Genomic DNA, 23,600 nt, shown 5'->3' on the forward strand with positions numbered 1-23,600 from the left:
TTTCTATTTGTCATTATTTGCATGCGGTACATGCGCAATTTCCGCGGCCGCTCCCGCTTCACGTGCTTCAGCATCCAGTCTAGACCCGGAAGTTGCTGATCAGTGTAACGTAATTAAGGTTAGGCGCTGTAACACTTGGGTTGTGTTTAAGGGAGGAGAGGAGGCGGCAGATTCGTCAGGACGGTCAAAAACTCACAACCACACTGGTACTGGGAATTCCACAGTGTTGTCCTTTAATAAATACGCTCTTCACCAACCTTACAAAGCCCGGTTGAACGGCTGCTATATTATCAGACATGAAAATTGAGCAGCGTTCAAACAACCCGTAACATTACTAAAAAGTTAGGGAGCTAACATGTCCGTCTAGCACGTTTCTCCCACGCTCTCTACAGAGAAGCCCTGGCGCATACTTCTGACATCATTAGCAATACTAGAGTATCTTAAAGAGACACTACACAATTACGGCTGTTACAGCGCCTGACTACGGCCAAATATGGTAATAGGCAATCAGAAAGGTTCGGCTGAGGAGACCGTGTGTGTGAATGCGGCCCAGCCTCACCCAGACTCTACCTCCAGCGGCCCCCGGGTAAATTGAGTTTGAGACCCCTGTCTTAAAGACATATTTGACAGACAGTAGATGGTTTGGCCAAATCACTGGGTCGCCATCCTAATAATGAAAATGTTTTTTCCAGATATCTTCCAGATCTGGATATTGACCATTAGTGCAATTAGCCACAAAGTCTGTCAAAATCCCAGCTTCTATCAGATTACCTCCCTAACTCTCTACCATATTATTCTCTCGATTTCTTTTTTCCTTTTTATGTTGTTACACCTCAGAAATTACAAATCTCATTTAATATCCACAAACAGTTTAAACAACTTCCTAAATTGATAATCGATGTCAACAGTCTCACTTGCTCTTTGTTTGTGGCTTGGTATCTCATAATAGTTGTTAATGTGCTGCTACCTGGGTTCAGCTCTGCCTCTTTCACACCATTGATATCTTGGTGGTGGTGACTCAGACTCCTGGATGAAAATACTTGAAAAAAACCTCATGCCCATGAAGCCTCACAGTTGCAGACAAGTTTCATCCTCCATAAAACCGTCAGCTATCAGCAGACTGACGTGTGATAGCTCATCCACAGCTCCAAAACGGTGTATGAGTTTCCTAAATGCCAAAGGTTTTTATGTTGATTGCTATTTAGAGAAAGAAGAATAACCACAATTTTTTTGTCACTTTAGTAGCATATTCAAAATACACTGACTATAAAAATAATTATTACTTCTAGATATTAATAGAAGTTATAAGGCTGTCTTCATTTGTATATACTGGTTGTTTTGATCATTTAAAAATGAAAAATATCACAAATAATATAAAAAATCCAAAGAAAGCAGAAAACTCTTGTCTCCTTGAGGTGGATCAAGTTTGGGAAAAATTACATGTGCCTGGCTGAATAGTTTCCCTCTTGTGGGATTTTTTGCTTTCTTGACCCAATTATGAAACAATTCATCATGTTTCAGCGCCGACAGGTGGTGGAATCTGCCAAGAAAAAGATAAATGTATAGGCAAAGGTGGAGAGAAAAAGATTTGTTTGGTTACTAACATGGGAGTCATTAATGCAGATTTAGTTTTGTAATTATACAGAATAGAAAGGAGGAACAGTGGGTATAAATACAGCATTTTGTATGCAACAAAGAGTGACTTCAAAATATATTGCTCTTTTTTATCTTTGTTACTCTTGGTAAAATTTGTTTATTGTATTATTTTGTAATTTTACCTGCTGTTAATCTTACTTACTGCCTTTATGCTTTCTGCAAGGCATTTAGAATGACCTGTTTTGTTCTCCAAGCACTTTAATCATGATCTCTATTTTTTCTTGTTCTTCAAACCTTTGAGGATAAACTTTCTCTTCTCTGCACTAGATTGTACACCTCCTAGAGATGTGAGCAAGCAGAGGTGTTATTTCAGTTACTATTTCATGTATGTAATCTATATTATTCATCCAATCTGTCCTTTCAAATCTTCTGATTTTACCTCTCCGAATGCAAATGAGATTATCTGAAAAAGTGCCTCTGTACAATCTTTCTTGACTCAATTATTTATAGGTTCAGAGACCGTGAATGTGTGAGTTTATGTGTGCAGTATATTGGCTGTAACCTATATTCAAATTGCAAAAGGAAAGGCATGACTTATAAAGAAAGGCTCATAGACCGGTTTACTATAATCTCCAGGATTATATGCATTCAAGTGAATACCTTCTAAGTTGTTTATAGCTCAATTAAAAAAAAACAAAAAACATAAAAGATATCTTTTCCCTTGCATTTGCAAGATTTGATGTTTTGTGGGTCTGTCTAGGGTTGCTAATTTTACTGTTGGAGTTGAGCATTGCAGTATGGACCCCTTAATATTTCATAACATGTTGTCAGAATCAGACATACCCCTCAAAATGATGGAGGCAGGGTCTGCAAGAAGAAGACAAGTTCAGCTGATGTCTGCCCACTCCTCTTGCCCACACAACACAAATATATCGAAGGTTTTTGTGCTGCAGGTTTACCCAGGACTGCTTTACCTCATTCACCACTATGTGGCAATAGGGGTTTGCAATAAAATTTCGTATGTTTATGTCATTAAAACCTAATTAACTAGTTTATTTGGTTCTTTCATGTCTCACAAAAGTTTATAGTAAGTTTTAAGTGGTCACTCTGATACTGTTGGCTGAAAACATCAAGATTAATTTAAAAAAAGGCACCACTAAAGTAAAAGTAAAATATTTGATGCACAAATTTGACCAAATAATTTCACACAAACAAATTACACTGATTACTGATACACTGATTATACGTTTTTGTGAAGTACTATGTAGGAATAAATTTTAGTGGTCTACAAATGCCCCCAAGTGAGCAGATATTTATCAGCCAAATAAATCTCAAAGTAGGTCCTGTTTCACTTTCAGTGATTTAAGACTAGTCATCCACGGTAATCAAGAAATGAATATTTTCTTCTCCCAGTTTCAAGAACTCAAAATTCCAAATTAACACACAACATATTTTTGATGGAAACTTTCACATTCAATCAGCATTTAAAAACTCACGGAAGGTGCAGGGTTTCTCAAAAAACATAAAATATTGTCACAGTCAACTAAACCATTATTATTTGAATGTTTGAATTGTGCTACTTTCAAATTAACTTTTTTTTCCCCTTGTGTGTTAAAAAGGCACAGGGGAGGTTTACTTGGGAAATTTGCCAGATTTCAAAGGTAAACCTGCAGACATTTTGTAAAAAAGAAAGTTCTTTATTTTTTTAAACTCCCATCAGGTCTTTTTTTTTTACCTTGAAACATTATACACTAATCAGGCATAACATTATGACCAAGTGGACTGTCATCACTTGGGTGCCACTATGTGCTGTGTAATCTGACACCTTTCATTCAGATTCAGCATTAGCTTTTTCTGCAATTTAAACTACATAATCTCATCAGTTGTAAACAACCACATGAGAATTAGTGAGACTTGGGACCCTATGTTGCTGTTCCTAGGCCCCACTTCTGACAAATGCTGACCTCTGCACACAGTTTTAAAGCTGTTCTGACCCAATTAGTCCAGGTTGCCTGTTATTCTTGCCTGTTAAACATTATTTTCTAGGTCAAAATGTTCTCTAATAAATTATCTCAATGTATTTTTTAATTTAGCAAATACTTTTGTTGTCATTAATTAGGAAAAGCTAAGTCTAATTTCAGGCAATGGGAAAATGAGTTGTGTCTGTTTGAATTATGTATCCTTCCTATTAGTAAATGTGGTGCAAAAAGAATCAGTGGTATTCACTTCTCCTTTCAGTGGTCATAAATTTATGCCTGATCAGTGAAACTTTGGACTGATTAAAAAGCTTTTAGCTCCACATAACCAATTAGCATAAATGACACCAAAAACTCCCCTAGTGCCATTTATTCCCCTGCACTTCTTATAGCTTTTCTCAATTGCTCTGTCTCACACTGTGCTGTTCACAACAAAATAAATGTGCTTTCAGTAAAAGAATGGCTCACCATGCATTCATTTTAACAGTTTTTTAAATGAAATTGCTTGGCTAGCACATCTTCAGACCAACTATTAGATACTTGCTCTCAGTCTAGCTGCAGCTCACAAATCAAACAAAACCTCATTGCCCATTTGTACTTTGAAAAACATACTGGTAAAAACAATAATTTATTTGCTGTTGCTGTAGAAAATGTCTTAAATTGACCCAAAAGCCTGGCACTGATGAGTACATGAAAAAAAATTGCAGATTGTTTTAATGAGCCAATTAATCAAAACAGTATATTTGAAATGTTACTTGCAACCACTTGTTGCTTCCTACTGGATTAAAATGGGACTTTTAATATTTTCAGCTATTTAATAATTTTCTCTTATCAGATTTATTCTTGATCCTCCCTTTAGCTTTTGAGTTCACACTTTACAAGTAGGTTACAAGCAGTTTTTCAGTCTCACATTTAAAGATCTTTGCCTGATTTTGAAACAAATCTGGAAAAGATCTGTATGTGAAACTGTCTAAAAGTGTTTTTAAATAAACCCTTTTAGATGAGAGTTTATCTAAAAACTCGTCAAAGAGTAGGTTTATCTCTTTATTCTTTATCTAAAGCCAGAAATGAGCTTGAAGCAGATTCGGTTTAGGAACCCCTAAGACCTTTTTTTTTTAATTTATTGTCTTTAAAAAAAATCTTTAAAAATGTATTAATTTATATGTGTATGGCACTTTGTGTGCTCTTCACACTTATGACATCTCAGTGAAATACTTGCAAAAAGCCTTAAAATAAATTTATTTTTTATGACAGTCTTACAAAGGAAAACTGAACATAATCTGACCTTTACTCAGGGTACATTTGAGGATTATATTATTCCATGTTAATTTTGTTTATAGAGGTCCCACTAGTATTAGCACTTGTACAGTCAACACTTGTTTTTTTTTTTTAGCATTTCACTTATTGCATGCAGACAGATGGATCTTTGACCACTCCTATTAGCATTATCTTGAAATAATAATAAAAAAAAACATGAAGTTTGTTAGCTAAAATAATAAAATAGTGAAAAGGAACATTATTATTTCTCATTGTTTGTGATTTAAGAGTCACTGTAGGGGACCTGAATAGGAGGCAGGTTACAGACCTCTGCACTAGACATAGAGCAAGGGTCTCTTTAAGAAAAAAGTAAAAAATATATATATCTCAAATTCTTCAGGCATTCGATTTCCCAATTTCAGGCATTTTCAAAGTCATGTCAGGTTTACTGAAATTTGTTTTTTCCTTCATTTTGTGAGAGATTTAAGGCACCAGTTGTTTTAAAAATATGTACAGTTTTAAACAACCTCTCTGCCAATCTTACCCAGGGTGTTGTCTCATCTCGATTATTGCCATCTAGCCCACCTTATATTGCTGACTTCAAGTTCATGGACAGAGCTGTGGTACATTACTTAACCTTTACACCCTCTCTTTTCTGTACCGTCCTATTGGCGCTTCTAATAATAACGTAACGAGAGCTGAACAACAGTGTCAGTTGGCTTTAGGGATTTTGACACTGAAGACAAAACAGTGACATTTTAAGATGGACATTTTGCACTGTAGATTGTTTTAGCTTAAATAATTTGCAATGAAACGCTTACCATCCGCTCTCCAAGTTTCTTTGCTCAAATCACGACTACCACCTTATTGTGTCACCTTCGGTCATGTCAGTTCTTTATTTGGTATGTGTGATACCCTCTCTGTTCGGTAATTGCCTGAAGTTTGACCTCTGTGACTCGTAGACGACAACATGACTGCTTATGGAGAGGACAAGCATTTTGTTTCTAAGACTTGAAGAAGAAACAGGTGTGCATGTACATTATTTGTAAGGCTTTTTTGTGTGTTTTTGTGTGTTTACATCTGCCGGTCTGAGTACCAGAAAAATCCATTGGGTCTGGGGTTGCTGTGGTAACAGTAATCACTTCTAATTCGGCATCAGGGAGAAGGAGAGAGGATAAAGGTGGAGTGGCAGCAGTTGAGAGGGGAGTTGTTGAGCGAAAAACAATAAAAATGTGACAGCAGGGAAAACAAGGTAAACGTGTTTGCGTGTTTAGTGACTCTGAAAGTGTTCAGAGACTGAAAGCAGAATGATAAGGTGGAGAGGTTTTACATAAATGCCTTTCTTTCTCACTCCCATAAGATTTTAAAGCTCTTATTTTCTCTCAGTTGCCTCATAACCTGTCATCTGCCACTGAGAGCTGGTATTTGTACAACAATTTCCTTTTTTTCAGTTCGTTTTCATTTTCAAATCTACCACACTTCATAGTGAAGTAAATATATTAACTATATTCAGCAGGGAAAATAATTATAGTGCTTGTCAAAGTTTTGTATTACTAAAATTCCAACTATATCTGCAATCTGGGGGAAAAAAATCAAACAAAGGAGTCCTAAAACTCTGAGTGTGGTCGATTCCTTTTCCCGAAATCTTGAGAGGGTGTCCTGAGTATATACCTATAATATGGTAAAATGTTGTTCTTTCTACTTCCAAATTATGACTGCCGTGGTTCTTCTTGAAATATTCATAAATTTAGACAGACATCTATATAGCCAGTGACACCATTGTGACAATAAGGTTTAGAAGTTTCTGATGGGAAGCCTTTTGGATGGCTATCAATTAGGACTAAAGCATCTGATAATCCACACTGAGTGGATGTAAGATTGCTTTCTAACCACTAACAGGTTTTGGCTGTTAGCTTTCTCTGTCTATTTGCACATGATTTTCTTCATTGTGTTTATACTTTTTCTTGTCATTCCACTTTATCATACATAATTCATGGATTCAGTTGTTTTTTCTCTCTCTGTATACCAGGATTGCTTGAGTTATTACTGAGCTCTTGTGTAAACTTCATGTAAATAAATATTAAAAATAGATATTCATAATGAAAAACAATTATGTATTCAAGTCTTATTTCCCCACTGTGTTTCTCTCTTTGCCTCACCTCCACCAAGATACCTGCCTCTTCATATATTTTCCACTTTCATCTTTTGCTCATCCTTACAACTGAATTTTCCTCCATGTGTTATGAACATGGGTAACAAGTAAGGAGGCAGTGTGATGCAAATTAATAGGTTTGCTTTTTTTTTTCTTTATAGTCTTTCACTTTACTCAGCCTCCCACCGGCTCAAATATACACACGCTGTCTCACATGCTGTCGTCTTTATGAGGCACGAGTGGAAGGAAAAATAGAAAAGAACAGCATGAAAAAGATGTGTGAAGCTTGCAGCAGGAGAAAAATCACCACCTGCCACTCAAGCCGGCCTCTTCGTAGTATTTGTCTCACTCACGCACACACCCCGGCACACGCACTGTCTCTGCTATGTGTGCCGGTCCGTAATTTTCCGCCACACTCAGTTGCCATCCAATGAGAGGCCAGGAAAGGGTTTTTCAGACCGTAAGGGGGAGGAGACAGAGCGTTGCCTGCTGATTGACAGTGAGCGCCCTACAGGTGGAGAGAAGAACCGAGAGAAGGAAAGGGGGGGTGGGAGAAGACAACACTGAGAAGAAGGAGAAGGGGTGAGTGAGGAGAAGGGAGAGAAGCAGCAGCAATCAGACTTCCATACACTCACATTAACCGGTCCTTCGTTCCTCCTCTCCTACCCTGGGAGCTTGCTTCCCTGGACAGATCAGCCGACTAACACCACCAGTGATTACCACTATCATCACACACATCCACTGCTGCACCAAGATGAGCCAGTGCAGAAAAAGGTGCAAGAGGCAGCTCACCAAGGTGGCTCGGTATTTCTACCGCTTTCTTATGGGAACGCTCACTCAAGGTAGGCACCCAAAAAAACTTGGATTTTCAACACTGAGAGGTTTGCCAGTTTGTCTGCTTCTTGATTTCAAGTGGACTACTAAAGTTAGCAAAGATGTTTGGATCAGTTTGCTTCTGTAGCTGAGATTGTCTGCAGCCTTGTTAATAGAGGCAAACATTCTAAGCATGTGTACTTTTATTTCAAAGAGTGCGAGTGTGTGCATCCGTCTGTATGCAGTCCATTTGAGTGCTTTGTTTCATCTCCAGGCTGTGAGACTAACAAAGCTTTGACATCAAACAGCTTAAAGATGCTAGTCATTAATAGCTGCGCTATGTGTATACTGGATCTCTTCTTGTGATTTTACAGTAGATTTTCACACTTGCTTTCCTATTATGCATATTAATTGAATCAGCTCTCAGTATGCAGAGACAGGATCAGAAAGCTGCTGGGCTTCAATGGACTCACTCTTTCCTTCTTTCAATCTCTCTTTTGACTTCCCTCCTCCTTCACTGTTCTGTCCTTCTCTCCCCCTGCCTTCTTTTTGAAAGTAGGTGGCATCCCACCTCCACTGAGGAAGTCTCAGAGGGGTAAAAAAAAACAACTGTCGTTTATCCAGCTCTCAGTGTGACTACAACTCTCACATCCTCATCCTCCTCTGCTTTCGAGCTCTAACAAGAAAACTTTATAGTGCAAATCTGCAAACTGAGATTACCACAGTTAAGAAGTTGAAAGTAAATTAGAAATTGCTTTATTTTTTTCAGCATCTTATTTCTCTAAATCCCAGTATGTCCACCTGAGGCCAAGTAAAGTGTCCTTGACTGGTAAACAACTTCTGTAACATTGTATGCTGACATCTTACTGCGCAATTTTAGGCCCCCCTTTTTTTTTTTTTTACCTTTTCAGAATCATATTAAGCTGCAGCCCACATCGTCTTTAGAAAATCACAATAGCAAAAGGCGGTCCTACCGAATCCCAGAAGCTAATCTTGAGGAAAGAGATGAAGCTGTATTTTGATGACCTTGTCCACAGATCAGTGTGCGAATGGGAACAAATATGCTGATCACCTCGACATCGGCTTTTCATCTTTTCTGCTCAAGCTTTGGCATTTGCATTACCTCATGTTTGTGCTGTGAAAGCAGCACTTAGACATATGTGCATAAGTGTGAAGAATTCTTGATGAAAACAGTGATAATATAAAACTAGATGGAAATAAAATCACAGTTGAGGAGGCGTTTGGATCAGCTGGTTAGGTTTGGCACACCGTGTGCTCGGGCACCAAAGGTCCTCGATTCAGTTGTCCTGGGCTTGGGATTCTGTCTGGGCCCTTTGCTTTTTGTGTTTCCTCTTCTCTTCTTGCTGCCTACTGTCCACCTATTTACAGATGGCTACTAGAGCCACACACCCAAAAATATAAAGAGCGGACATGTATGTAGTCTACAATTGTTTTATATTAGAGGTGTAAAAAGCTCTCAAGTCACAAGATTTTGTTGCATTAAAATGAGACAATCTTTCTTGTCAAAGTTTTTCTGTCACAAAGCACAAGTCTTTATCAGATGAAGAAAGTGAAAGCTATTACTATGAAGGAGAATGTTTTAGCTTCAGGCTTGAAATACCTTTTGAAATACAAATGAAATAGTTTCTTAGTTGCCCTCAACTAGAACTGGTCCCCAGGCTATCTGACAACATCTGGTTAATAAAGTATGAAATAAGTTTATGTGATTGCCTTTTATGTGTTCAGAGGAGAACAGAAACAATAAGATGACCACCAAGATGCAAAAGATTTAAGGATATAACCTAGTAGTAATGCAGGACATATATTTTCCTGCGCAAAACTGTAACTCCGACAGAACTGAGCAGAGCTGCACCGTTTCTTGCTTCTTCATTGTGTGTGTGTCCGTTAGAGACATGTGGTGCTTGCAGGGCTGTGAAATCACCGTCATTCTGCTCCAAATGTTAATACATGTATTCCTGGTGCTGCTCATTGTTACCTTCTCCGCACTGAGCAGCTTCGTGATTGCATCTCCGCCGGTCTGGTGTTGTGGTAAAAATTTTCTGAGTTTGCAAGGTCTAGACTTTGTCTATGAAATAACCTGCTCACTCAGTGTTTAGGTAGTGGCTGACCTCATAATGTTGCTGGACCTGACCAACTGCAGCAACCCCAGATTACAACATTGCACCCACAGTCTTAGACACTAGGCATGATGGGAACACCCTACAGCTGCCTTTCTTCCCACCCTGCTGTGCCCATCACTAGAAGAGGGTAAATCTGGACTCATCAGATCACAGGACCTTCTTATATCGCTCTATAATCCAATCTTTATTCTCCCTTGCAATTTGTAATTTTTCTCTCCAATTAGTCTCACTGATTAGTGGATTTCACGTGGCTACACGAGAATCCTTTTACATTGTTTGTGTGGAAATGTTCTGACTTTCACTATTAAATAAAGTCCTGAGTTTTACTGACTTTCTTCAACTTAATATCAACAAACGTAGAAGTGATCACAATCATATTCCTTCAGTGTTTTTTCCAACCACATTTCCTTCTCAAAGGCGATGGTTGCCCACTCTCCTTCCAGTTTTTAATAATTCATTGGAGAGTTCTCAAACCAATTTTAGTAGTTTCTACATTCTCCTTGGATGTCTTCTTTGCTTGATGCCAATGATTTGACGGTGCTCAGGATACTACTAATACACTAATAAAGGACATGTACAGTATTTTCTAAACTCAAACAATTTAATATAATTTTAGTCCATGCACATAAATGTGCTAAATCCTAGATAGTAACTCTCAGTTTTATCATAGTGGCAGGGTGTATACATGTTGGATTTAAAATTTAAAAAAAAGGACAATTGTTATAGAGCCAGTAATAACAGGTGTGGATTACTTTGAATAGGTCACTTACTCTTTTTTTTAAACTGGTTATATGCTTCAGTAAAAAGAAATAAATCTCCATGTCAATGTGTGAAATGTTTCCTGGAGTAAGAACTCAGTGGGGCTATATTTTTTCTTTGGTAGGGTCTCTATAGTAACTGTTTTTAATATTAACTTTTTCTGATGTTACTTCATGTGTCGCCATGATGGCCAGACGGCTTTTTGGTACTTGTTTTGTGATCATGTTGCATAAAAGTTTTTTTTTTAATCAAGAACATTTTCAAGACTTCAAGGAGGTATTAATGTAAAAAAAAAAACCTGGCCTTTATGGAGCAACGGCAAAATAAATAAATCAAAGAAAAATAAATAAATACATAAATAAATAAAAGCCAACTGTAAAGTGACACAACTTGAAACATTTGAAGACGTATCAACATTTTGGAAGGAAGTGCCTGTTTGGGAAAAAAAGTTTGTATCAACAATTCTTTAATGGAAACAAAATGTATCAACCTTTTGAGGATGACCACGTTGCTTCTCCTTTGATGCCTTTGTCGACTCCTGCCAGTCCTCCTTCTCCTGCATCTCCAACACCTCCTGCTCCTCCTGCTCCTTTGCAGTTCTTTTCCACTGTGTACTGGGAAAGTGTATTGTAAGTGTAAGTTGAACTTACATTCAACTTACATTCATATTATGCAGATAAGGTTTTGATGTCATAAATTGAAATTATTTACATACAATCTCCTTCCAACTCACTTATTAAGCTTCCATTTGTTATCCAATAATTCTGACAGAAATTGTCATCTAAAAATGTATCTCTTCAAAATATTTTGCACACATTGCTGCTGCATCATTATGCAAATGTATTCACTCAAAGCTAGGTTTGTAAAATAAAAACTCAGGGGACAAAAAAGTTACAATTCTGGACTGAAACCACTCGAGACAGAATAGTCACATTCAGGTGAGTCTCTGTTAAACTCTTAGACATGTGGATAAGAAAGTTGGAGAAATTTATTTTTAAGTAGAGTTTTCTTATAGAAGTTTTGGATAGGGACTATAATACATAAGATGTATCACAAATGCAGCAATATAAGGCTTTTAGTTTAGTAGCTAACTACTTAATCATCTAATAGCCATAACAGCACACAAAGTCACGGTTCAGTAAGGTTTTGGTATCTTACCTTCATAAGAAAACATACCACTCAATACAGCGACAAAACACCTTCTTCGCCATAAGAAGGCTCACACAGAGTGCACTATGTATAATAAATATAATTGCTGTACATTAAACTTCACTTTAAGATGAAAAATCCAGTTTGAACTTAACATGGCACTGCCGACATTGCCTTTATTGAAATTGTAAGAAAACAAATAATTGCTTCCTTAGTAGATAAAAGATTCAATCCTTACCTCTCACCTGGCTCTCCTTGTAATATGTATATAGTTTGTAGTAGGATTGTTAAATCCCTGGTGGCCTACATAACAGCATTATTAGACTATCGCGTCGCAAAGCGCAAGAATATATGATGCAATGGATTGCCATACCTGTCACTCACTCGACACTTCTACCACAGGAAGCTGGAAATCTTTGCAGTCTGCTGATTAAAAATGAGCTTAATGCCTGCAATGATTACAAGCCATTCCTGTATTATTATCATGGGGAGTTTTGGATAAAGAATTTAATCTACTCATTCTCTGCTGTTTCTCTTTATTCTGAAATAAAAACACATGAAACCTGCACATGTTTGGATGTTGTCGTGGTACATTAATGGATCTTCACTTGTTAAAGTGTGGGGAGAGAAGACTAAAAAGATCACTGCCTCTTATATTATAGTTTGCAATGATCTTCATTTGAAATATTGTATATATTGTGTTTATTTTCAATTCACCAATTTACTGTGAATGTTTGTAACTTAGACAAACAAACCTTTCAAACCTAAGACTTCTTAAGTCTTCATCTTCCTATTTGGCTAATGACAACTGGTGCTAGAAAAAAAAAAGAAACTTCTTTAGAGAAATTAGGATGCATTCCTAAATGTTGCTGTCTATGCTGCCCTTCCAACCATTTTCTGAATGAGTGGCAAGATACACCCTGAACAAAACCATTAGAGAAACTCAGGAGATAAATCCTCCAGTTTGTGTGCACTAATATCGAAGGCAAATTCCCAGTACCAGTTAACTTGACATTTGGTTCAGTGCAAAAACATTTATTTTACACACAGACTTCAAAAGCATTTATGCCCTTGCACTGAAGGCGGAAAAAGAGACGTAAGAGAAAACCCAATACAAATTCTTTATAGAACGGGCCCCTGCTGAGAGTCAAACTCATGACCTTCTTGCTGTAATGCACCAAGTCTAACCACCAGAGCCGCCGTGCAGCTTATGATATTTCCTAATGAAACTGTTTTTCAAAAATATGTTCAATATAAAAGGACAAATGTTTGTTTTCTTATAATGAGAAGAAATAAACTGAAAGATTCTTAGCTTGGGGTAATTTGCCATTTGTTGCTTGTTAAGATGTATGGCATGGTGGAAAAAATGCTATAATAAAATCTGACATCTGGTGGGTGTTTTACACATAGACTCACACACCGACACACATGCAGACACACACACTTTATCACAAATGCAACTGGAGTTAGTCATTATGCTTGCTAAACAAACTACTCGCTCTTTAAACAGCTAACCAGCTACCGCTGTCACCAAACCCATTTAATCCCATCCATGAAGTATTTATTTAAAAAACACAGTGTGTATGCACATACGCATCCTTAAGTTTACCCAGAATGGAGTTACCATGACTACTGGCTCCTGCTTGTCTGTTCCAATGGGAGACGGAGAGAAAAAGAGAAAGAGAGAGATGTCTGCTTCAGTGCAGCAGGAACCAGGGAGGGCTGAACTGTATAATGGCTCTGCTACATAGGGATTTCATCAAGGCCATTCAGACTTTGGTATTTGAGAATTGTGGCATTTTTGGCCGTACAGAAGTGCTGAGGGACGTGCCATTTACGTAGAGCCTGGAGAGACAGAATACACATTGTAGTCAAAAGGTGTATGATTGTAACAGAAGTTTAAACTGTGCAAAAAAAAACCCCATGACATTATGAAACTCCCCTGTCAGTAATAGGTTTTGTCACCTTTCCTCACTACATAAAGTTAGTCCAACGTGTCTGAAAAATTCCCTGGTTTTCCAATTATCCATTTATCTTCTGATTGATGCAGCACAGGATATTTACACCTGTCTTTAATTAGTACTTGCAAATATTTGTCTTCCCCACAAAAATACCTAAGGTCAGGAATTTAATCTTGTGTAGCTAATGTTGTGTATGTTTGCATTATTGATCACAATCAAATATAATTACCTGCCTTTGTTTCATCCCACTTTGCCTACTAATTAGTTTGATTTATTAGTCTCCATCAGGGTAATACAGCCCAGCCAATCCGTGCATGTGTGTTTTTCTGCTCCTCATCTGCCCTAAAGCACTATTTATGTTGCATATTAGTGGGACAAGCTCTGTTTAGTGTAATTAGGGATGTTCTGAATGCTACTTAACTCCTTTCTCCTTCCCCACACACAACTATAGAACGTGCAACATCTTACACAAATATGTACACACATACCACCTCTTAGGGTATTATCACGGTGTTAGCCTTTTAGCTGAGTTCTTATCTAAAATAAACAGTCTGAACGTCCAGAGCAGGTGCCTCTTTTTTTCCACAGGATCTTTGGTCTTTGTCACAACTCCCCACTGATTGTTATTACAGTTTCTCATGCAATGTGAGCATTAGGAAGAAGTTTCAGCCCAAGGTTAAAAGATGTGATGAATAAAATCTGAAAATGTATGTTAACAAAAAAATAAGTGAGTAAATGCACAGTCAAAAGTGTACACACCCTTATAACAAAGCCAAGTTTTTGCACCACATAAAATGTGATATTAAATTTTTTTCCACCCTTATTGTGACTTATGGTTTGTACAGTCTTGAAAAGCAAATACATTTGTTAAACTAAAATCTATTTTACTAAAATATATAAATAAATGTATAACAGACTCTATAATGTGTTGTGAAAATTAACATGATAATCATTTTCAGGATTGATCTTCCTGAATTTAACCATTCATCTAAACTGTCAGTTTTAGGAGTGGTGCACAGCTAATCAGAACCAACTAACTCAATAGGACTGCATGGTATTTGACATGGCAATTTTTTATCTAATCTAGTGTTCCTAACAATAGTGTTTCACAAGGACTTCAGAGAAGATGTATAAGGTGAAGAATTAATGACATTCTTCTTTAGAGAAGGAATCATTTGTTGGAAGAGCTCAGATTTCTGTTATGAAACTGGATTTCAGTGTACATGTAAATCTGTTTTTAGCTTTTAATTAGCAAATACCTGATTACTGTGTTATTGTGTAGCTTCACCTCTCTGTTGCGGTTGTACTTCAACATCTTTGAACTACAAAGGTGTAGGTTGAACTTAAATGTGTGTAAATTTAAGTGTAAATTTACACATTGGCTCAGGTAGACAGAAACACACACACATTTCTTCAGAACCTGTTTTTTTTTTCAGCTTCATACTTTGAAGTTGATTTTCTTTGCAGCTCACTTGTGACTCTGACCAAAGAGATTTTGTTATCAGGCCTTTCATTTATGAATAAAATATAGTCTGAGCCACAGTCTTACCATAGAGATGTGGAGCTTCATGTGCTTTGTGTATGTGGGCATGCGCATGCATGTGTGTGCATAGAAAGAGATAATATGTGTATGTGTGTATCTGACGTGCTGCTTTTTTTGCCTATTTGTGACAGGAAAACTCTCCAGGACTGTCACCATTAGTCAGAGAGGAATCCGTTTGCTTGCATTTGTGTCTAGTTGGTGTCACTAGGGCACTTTGCATGCAGGGCGATGCTAAAAGATGAGAAAAATTATGCAATTTCTGTGGTTCTGTACAATATTTCAGATCCTTTATGTCTTCATATCAAAGGATTTTTGCAGGTACAAAGTATCTGTAAAACATTAAAAGGTAAATTCAGTAATTTAACTCAAAAGGCAAAATAGTTTTTTTATATATATATATATATATATAAATTCACTTGCATGTGCTTGATTGACAGCTCCAAGACCTTCTTGGCTCTGATTGGTTATTTTTGACCAAGCGGTGCATTTCTACAGATGGTTGTGGGATCACAGAAAGAAGGGTGGGGAACTTAATTTTTTTCACAGATTGCATCTCATGTTATACTGTCATGATATGGCAACAGTTTTAACAAATATATATATATATAAAAACATATTTTTATGAAAGTTACATACTGCAGTTGTAAGGCAACCTGGGCTTCCTGAACACCTCATTTGAGCCACAGGCTGATCCCATGTCATGGTGAATTTCTGCAGTAAGTCATGCAAATAGAGCTCTGACCAAGTTGTGTGCATAGATTGTACGGCACACGAATATATTATTTAGCAGTTCAAAATGTATTTTTTGATTGATTGTATATAATGCTATTATTTTCTGAGGAACTCTTAAAACTACTTTGTCTCCCAGCTATAATCATTAAAGTAATAGAAATAACTACCTGAAATATCACCCTGTGTAATCCTTTTTAATTTAATTTACTGAAATAAATTAACTTTTAAATGACATCATAATTTAGTAAGTTGTACCTCTTTATATCCCCTGAATGTATTTCTATTAGTCTTTATTCGATTTTGCCTTGATGCTACTTTAGAGAATTTTTAAAAATAAAATTAAGCTTTAAGCAAAATGTCTAAAACATAGACTCCCAGTGGTTGTTCTGGAAGAGCTTTCAGTTAGTTTGGTTTGGATCCACATTTGTTGATGTATTTGCATGCAAACACAGTTGTAAGTCATAACACAGTGTGTGGTAATGGCACTCACAGTATGAAGGAATTGTTCATTACCATAAGGATAACTTATTCCAGCTTATATACTTTACAGTGGGGGAGAGGAGGAGACACTGTGCCTGGCTGAGCTGGGTGTTCTCTCATATCAGTGCATAATGGGCAATATGAAAACTCTGCAGGAAGCAGCTCTTAATCTCTGTGTTTTGGTAACTTTCTCAGCAAAGTAGAAGACATATTTTCATCCATTTAACAGATTTCGTTCTGCTTCATTAAATATTATTGTTTGACTATGTGCAAACAAAGTTGTGGCAGTTCTTTTTCTTTGTAATTTTGTGATAAAAAGAAGCATTGACAAAACAAGGAACAGCTAGATGGGGGACAAGCCGAGCTTGCACAGGGATGTGGTTTTATCACATCTGAGCGCACGCTCGTTTTTGTCGCCAGACACGTGAAGATTCTCACCTGAATTATCTGTTTCTGTCTGCTACTGACACCTCCTGCGTTACACGTTCACAATAAGGATTAAAAAAAGGTGGCCTAAAAATAAATGCCTTCCAGAAGGTCAAAGCATGTAGAAAAAAAAATCCTCTTTGAAGCTTTGCATTTAAAAATAACACCACTGTTTTGAAATGTGCTGCCAATTTTACACACAAGCAGCAGCATTTCAGATCAGGTTATTAAAGGAAAAGCGACAGTTGGTTAGTAGATATTTGTGCTCTCTGTGTATGCTGGATAATCCCTGCGTGTATCTGTTGCTTGCTTTCTTATTCTTTGTTTTCCCTGGCACCATTTGCACTGTTTTACCCTAATCTGTTCCATGCTGTTCACATTTCACTTTGTCCCAGGCTGATTAAGTCATTGCTTTCACTTGCGCTGCTTGTCAGGTCTTTAACCCCCCTTACATCATTGTGCTGTCTGCAGTTTCTCCTTCTCGTAATCAAAATGATTTATAGGTGGCTACAGGCTTCTCTCCCTTGAGAACATCCCCCGATCCTCTTTTGAGTAAAGTCGAGGGAAAAACAAGAAACTAGAAAATTTATGCTAATAAATTAGGCTTTTTATCGGGTTGGGTTGCATTGTAAGAGAAATATGTTTTATATCTGACTGTTAAGTTCTTGAAAGAATAATAGTCATCTGTTGATCTTCAGCTGCTAGATCTTTGCTGCACCAGCCTAGATTCCAGGTGGAAGTCATGACCTTCCCCTCTGTCCTGCTAGCTTTTTGTGCCCCTCCTCCGTAACAGCGCTGTGAAAACTCTCTCAGCGTGTGTCATCTCTTACAGGCCGACTCCTTGAACTGCTTTCAACCTTCTCCCCCTTCGTCTCCCTCCCACCTCTGTTCCCTCGACGAGAAATGCGTGAAACATTACCATCATCCATCATGTGTATACACACCCCTCACTAGTGCTAAAAATAAACCCCTATTAGTAGCAGTTGGAGTGTGTGTGTGTGTGTGTAAGTAGAGAGGACAGAGAAAAATAATCCAATACAATCTGCATAAAAGAAGAGAAAAATCTGCAACATAAAACATGGCTCTATGTCAACTGTTATGATTTGAATGAGACCTTGAGTCTTGCTATACATTATTTGGCTTGATGGTATGCTGAAGACCTAAATCAGAGCTTTAAGGAGGGTGTTTTAAAGTCATCTTGACTTTTAGTGGCCATCTGAACGTTCAGAGGGCGGCAGTAAAAGCAAAGGATTGAAACCATTCAGGATGGTAGCATGATTATTGGTGGTTTCGCAGCATTAACCGATATGTCCTTCAGACATGTTCTAACCACTGTATCTCATAGTGATATTACTTTAACTTGCATTCAAAGCTAAACTATATTTAAAGAGGGAGGGCATTAGAGGTTTTTTACAGCTTTATATCATTTTATAATGTTTTTCACTCATCAAAAACACACCTGGATTTTTGCTTTGATTCTTTCATGCATGTTTGGGAAATCCTTAAATCTCCTTTAGCAACCATTCAGGGGTGCCTAATCTCTTGGTGGAACTGAGCGCTGCCTTTTCGATGCAGCTCCTCCACAGAGATGCAGTTTCTAGCTGAGCTTCTGCCTCGCAGAGAACCCCTCCACCCTGGTGCCCATTCAGCTCCATCAGACTAGTGGCAGCAGTAATTAGCTAACACCTTGTGGAATTTTGCACCTGCTGACCTTGTCATGCAAAGTGCTTCTCAGTTCAATGTACAATTTACTGGAGGAGCAATGTTGTAATGACATACTGAAGGCAGAGTGTGGGAAAGAACAAAAGCTATTAAAGAGACAGAAGCACAATTTCAAGGCATTAAATAGTAAAGTAAAATTTCTTTTGAGTTATGTTTGAGATATACAGAATTATTATAACAACTGATGGTAACATAGTTACTTGACTGTGCTATAAAATGGCATCATGTGCCTGGAAAATACATAGTACTGCCACTTTAAAAACATGTGATTGAGCAGAATATATCTCAACCTGACTGATGAATGAGGAGCATTTGTAAAAACTCACAATGGGTCTTTGTCACCGAAAGCAGCAAGGACCTAATGTGCTAGCTGTGAGTCTCGCTGTGAATCTCGCTGTGAGCTGTGAAGCAGCAGAGTGTGATCACAGTTCAGTTTCGGTTTATTTGGTCATGTGAAGGTTTTCTCTGTGAAACAACAACAGAAAAATGTGTAATTGAGCCTTTTCAGGCTCAGGAGGTTTGCATTGAGATTTTGTTGTGTACATTGAAGGGATATAGTCTCAAACATTGATTGTAAATACAGTGTTTGTGTCTCTGTCCATGGTGCTGAAATATAACATCACATAGAAATCATTTATGCCAAAAAGTATTCATTAATTTTGTTCACATCAGTTGTGTTAGTGATATAAATTTCAGTATGAAAACTATTATTGTTTTGTTGGGAATAAACATAATAAACATAAACTCTCCCACTGTGCAGTGAAAAAATAATTAAGTGCAAAGTCTAATTCAAAACAAATAAAAATATATCTTTTATCCAGTAAAAATCAAACTGAAACTGAACAGTTTTTAAATTAATTTTCTCACTAGTTTATTTGGTTTCAGTTTGCTTGTACAGGTTATTAATGTCACATTGAAGGTGATTTTTTTTTTTTTTACTTATTTGTTCTGTTGTTCCTTTTTATATTACAAGAACCTTTGTAGGACATTTTAATAGGATAGTTTAAAATACTAATAAAATTCATTACATTTTGATGTTATAACGTAATACAATGTATAAAGGTTAAAGGAGTATTATTATTTTTGCAAGGCACCTTGTACCTCCCCTCAACCATCCTGTATGATCTGCATCCACACTGTTAATCTAGTTTTCTAAGATTTTGTAGCATCTCCTTGCATTACTCTCTTCCTGCCATCTTCTCCTTTTGTTTGTGACAAAACAATAATCACAAACGGTTTCAAAGGTTTTAGAAACAGTTTATAATGTGACTTTGATTTTCAGATTTTTGATAAGAGATCAGTATAATCAAGCGTTGACAACTTGCACTGTCAAATCTCAGTTTAGCTTTAACAGGAACTTTTAAGACACTTCTAAGAGAGTTGTGAAGAAGGAAAAACTCAACAAACACCATGAAGATATCGGGTCATCTTTTTTTAAAGCAGTATAACAACAAAGACAGCAAAGATTACAGTGTGATAAATCATCAGTGGATTATTGTGATTTCTGAAGCATTGCTATATGTATATTTTGAGTGATCAGCAACCCTGGTGTGAAAAAGAGACAGAAGCTGAAACTGTTCAAACATTGTAGCGTATTGTGTGCGTCAGAATGAACGTGCTCGTTTCCACACAAGCCTGTCTTCATAAAAGGTTCTGGATTCAAAGTTCAGAATATTCAGTTTAAACCTTAATGACTCCTTTCCAATTTTTCAGTTTTCAGGGGGGAAATTTTTAGTAGCATTTTGATAAATAATTAATTTTCTAATCATCTTTCTCCAGCCAGCCCCTTCGTCATTAAAGGCTAACTTACTCAAGGGAAGTGTATCTTCCACCCTTTCATTGACAAGCCTCCCTGGCAGGTGGATAAATCTGCAGCTAACTATAGTTTTTCAGAGCAATGGATGAATCTAAGCTAACAGAAGCTATTGAACACCACAGGAATCTTTCAGTTACACTCCCACTGTTGTTTGAACTATATGTGTGCACCTCTTTCTTGCAGCTTAAGGTCTGATTGCATGCTGATTTGCAGATGGCAGGACGAGCACCTGAAAGTAGAACTGTCAAAGCCTTTTAATGGTCTGTTTGGTTAAAAAATAATATAAATGTATTTTTAACACTTACAATATTACAGCTTTGAGGCATTGCTTTATGTGCAGAATCTACCCTGTGGGTTATTGAAAGAGAAGGATGGACAGGAAGACTGATAAATGCCTACATAAATATGCCAATGGATGCACAATATTATACAGCTGCATAAAAAATGCAAAGTATTATTATTATTTTTTGTCATCAGTCACAAATAGTGACTTTTAATTTTGTGTCTGAGGTTATCCTTTCTGATGGTACAATTAAATTCTTTTGGCTATTTCTTCAGTGAGACCTGGAGAGGATGTGAGGGATTCTGTATGAATTATTATTGTGTGATTGTGAGTTTTTCTTTTCCTAGCAAACCATGTGATTGCTAGGATAGCAAACCATGGCATGGCAGTTTGCATTCCAAACAAAACTGGCTGAAGGCCTTGACACAAACAGGAAAAGTTTTGATCTTTCTGTAAAGGTTTGTTATGGTGGAAATTGGAATTAATTAGGTCTAAATTCAAATTAAACTTTAACACCCCTGACTGGCATGCAGTTCTTCAGGGCAAGTTCATAAATTGTCATCAAGGATGATAAAAACCTTGATTTACACTATTTCATGGGAGAATTCAATTGTATAGGCACCGTTTGACCGAATGAGGTCAGCACTGAGACAGTTTTAGGCAAAATAATACGATGATTTTGGGGTTAGTCACACTTGAAGCAGCCTTAGACTTTTTGAATATTTAAAACTCTGCAGAATGGACATCACAACTTGTTAAACATTATACCACAAATATGCTACAAAACCATTGTTACAAAGTTCTCCAATGACCACAAATGTTGTAGTAATGTCCACAGAATTTCCTAATCTCTTGCAATACTATGCAGACGTTCTCTTTACACTAATGAAGATTCCTCAAACTCAGCATGTTAAATACCTGGTGAAGCTCCAACACCAGGGTGAATTGATCCATTTCCTGATTTATTCAGTTGTTTCCTGCAACACTTTTGATTTGTCTTTCTTTCACCCCATTTATGGCTTAGTTTATGTGCTACTGTCAGCACAGGAGTGCTCATAAATTAAAAACATTGTGATATCTCTTAGATTTATGGCACATTTTTAAAGTCAGAAACATCAACTGAAAAGCTCTTTAAAGCTGGACTTTCAACTTGAAAACCTTTTATCTTTAGGACATCGCTAGAGGAAGAATAAAAACCATGAAAACCAAAAACTTGTTTAATGCTTTTTCCGGTCTGTCAATCCGTGTCTTTGACTGGACTTGGAATGGACCGCAGTGGACAAATACAAAGGGGGGCCATCGGTTCGATCCACCTGGGATGTTGGTGATTAGAGGCATTAAAAGTCTGTCGGGTTCCCGCTGGGACTGAGCTGTCACATCCTGTTGGCCACCCTGGTGTGAGGAGGGCAGACCCTGGGCAGGAACAACCTTGAGAAACAGTTTGCTGACCTCTAGTCAGCATCAGAGAGACAGCAAGAGAGAGTCAGGATACGTGGAAATAAAGGAAGACAGAATAGGATGGATCATGACAATATGAGTGTGAGTAATGTGTGAAGTTGAGCAGAATGAAGTGAAACCAGGGACAAGCTGAGCGAAGCAACAGAACTAAGTAACAAGAGCATGCTGAGGTTGCGCAACATGTAAAACACAGGAAAAACAATACTTCTTATCAAGAAAAACTTAATATTTTTTACAATATTAATTAAGTAAATAGATAAATATCTGTCTTACAGAAAGACTCCATTACCACCGCAACTCTCGCAGCCATTTGGTGACAGACTGATGTCACTTTTCACTTCCTGTGAATGTCTCACTTGCCTGTCATTTTCCCGAGCAGCAGCTGTCTGTCACTTATTCCACTCTGCATCAGTTTGATGTCAGTCAGCCATGTTCAGCTGAAACACTTATATACTTATGACTGTGGGCTGGATTTTCTTTTCTGTAAAACTCGTGCCTGTATGTCACAGCTTTGAATGAGTCCTGTAGTTGGGGAAACGGGACAGAAAAAGGCAAACATACCTGATCAGATAAAACTGAATTTTAAGAAATTTGATTCAACTGTTTCTGCATGTATGAAATGACAGATTAAAGGAACTGGGAACTTCAATTTGTAAAGGTGCAAAGAATAATCTTCATATCTGCTGCTTTGGGGTAGATGATGGTGTAGCCTGAGGTGTAGGTCGAAGAGTTTCTATAGTTTCTCAGTCATGTTACCATGATGCTGCAAGTTTAACTTTTGTTCATGTTTGAGTTTGTATTGTTTTTAAATACTTTTCTACAAATAATGCCCAGTTATCCTTAATTGCTTTTAGTGTCTGAGACCAGCCAATTAAACTTGACCCCCTCTCTCAGATTTAACCCAGCCTGCTTTGAAACACATTGAGTGGTGGTGATGTTCTGCTGCTTTTCTGATCGCTGCTTCCTCTGCCTGGCCCGTTAATTTAGGATGCAGTTGTGACATCTCCGTTCCATTTTCAGATGTTGGATTTAACATTTAATAGGGCTATAAAACAAAATTCCAACTTTTGAGTGTCTTACAGAGCACCAACTCTACATTAAACTTCTCCCAGAAGTTGAAAAATTTATTTTCTTATTGATTTGAAGGTTGCAGGGTTTTTTACTTTCCTATCTATTTAAACCTTCAAGAAGTTCAAATCTGTTTTGTCTGTAGAACAGCATCAGAGTATTCATCTGTAAAGACTTACCATGAGTTATTCAACTGTTTCCTTGTGATGTAGATAAGAAATGAAAGAAAAACCTCTGCTTTAAGAGAATTCCTTTAGGCATGAATAGA

The 23,600-nt window shown here is 37.3% G+C and overlaps 1 protein-coding gene across 3 annotated transcripts in view; it reads left to right on the top strand.

The window, feature by feature from the left end:
- The window catches only part of LOC116712707 (Kv channel-interacting protein 2), a 97,121-nt gene that overhangs the window by 37,193 nt on the left and 36,328 nt on the right, over positions 1–23,600 (top strand). The window contains exon 1 of one of the 3 annotated variants that reach the window (XM_032552531.1): positions 7,523–7,823. The exons of the other annotated variants lie outside the window; for them this stretch is intronic. Within the exon in view, the coding sequence (XP_032408422.1) occupies positions 7,736–7,823 (88 nt within the window). The 5' untranslated portion in view covers positions 7,523–7,735. Of the gene's footprint in view, positions 1–7,522; positions 7,824–23,600 lie in introns of those variants that run through there. 3 annotated transcript variants of the gene reach the window in all.

The sequence above is a fragment of the Xiphophorus hellerii genome, chromosome 22 (assembly GCF_003331165.1).
Source record: "Xiphophorus hellerii strain 12219 chromosome 22, Xiphophorus_hellerii-4.1, whole genome shotgun sequence".
NCBI classification, from domain to species: Eukaryota; Metazoa; Chordata; class Actinopteri; order Cyprinodontiformes; family Poeciliidae; genus Xiphophorus; species Xiphophorus hellerii.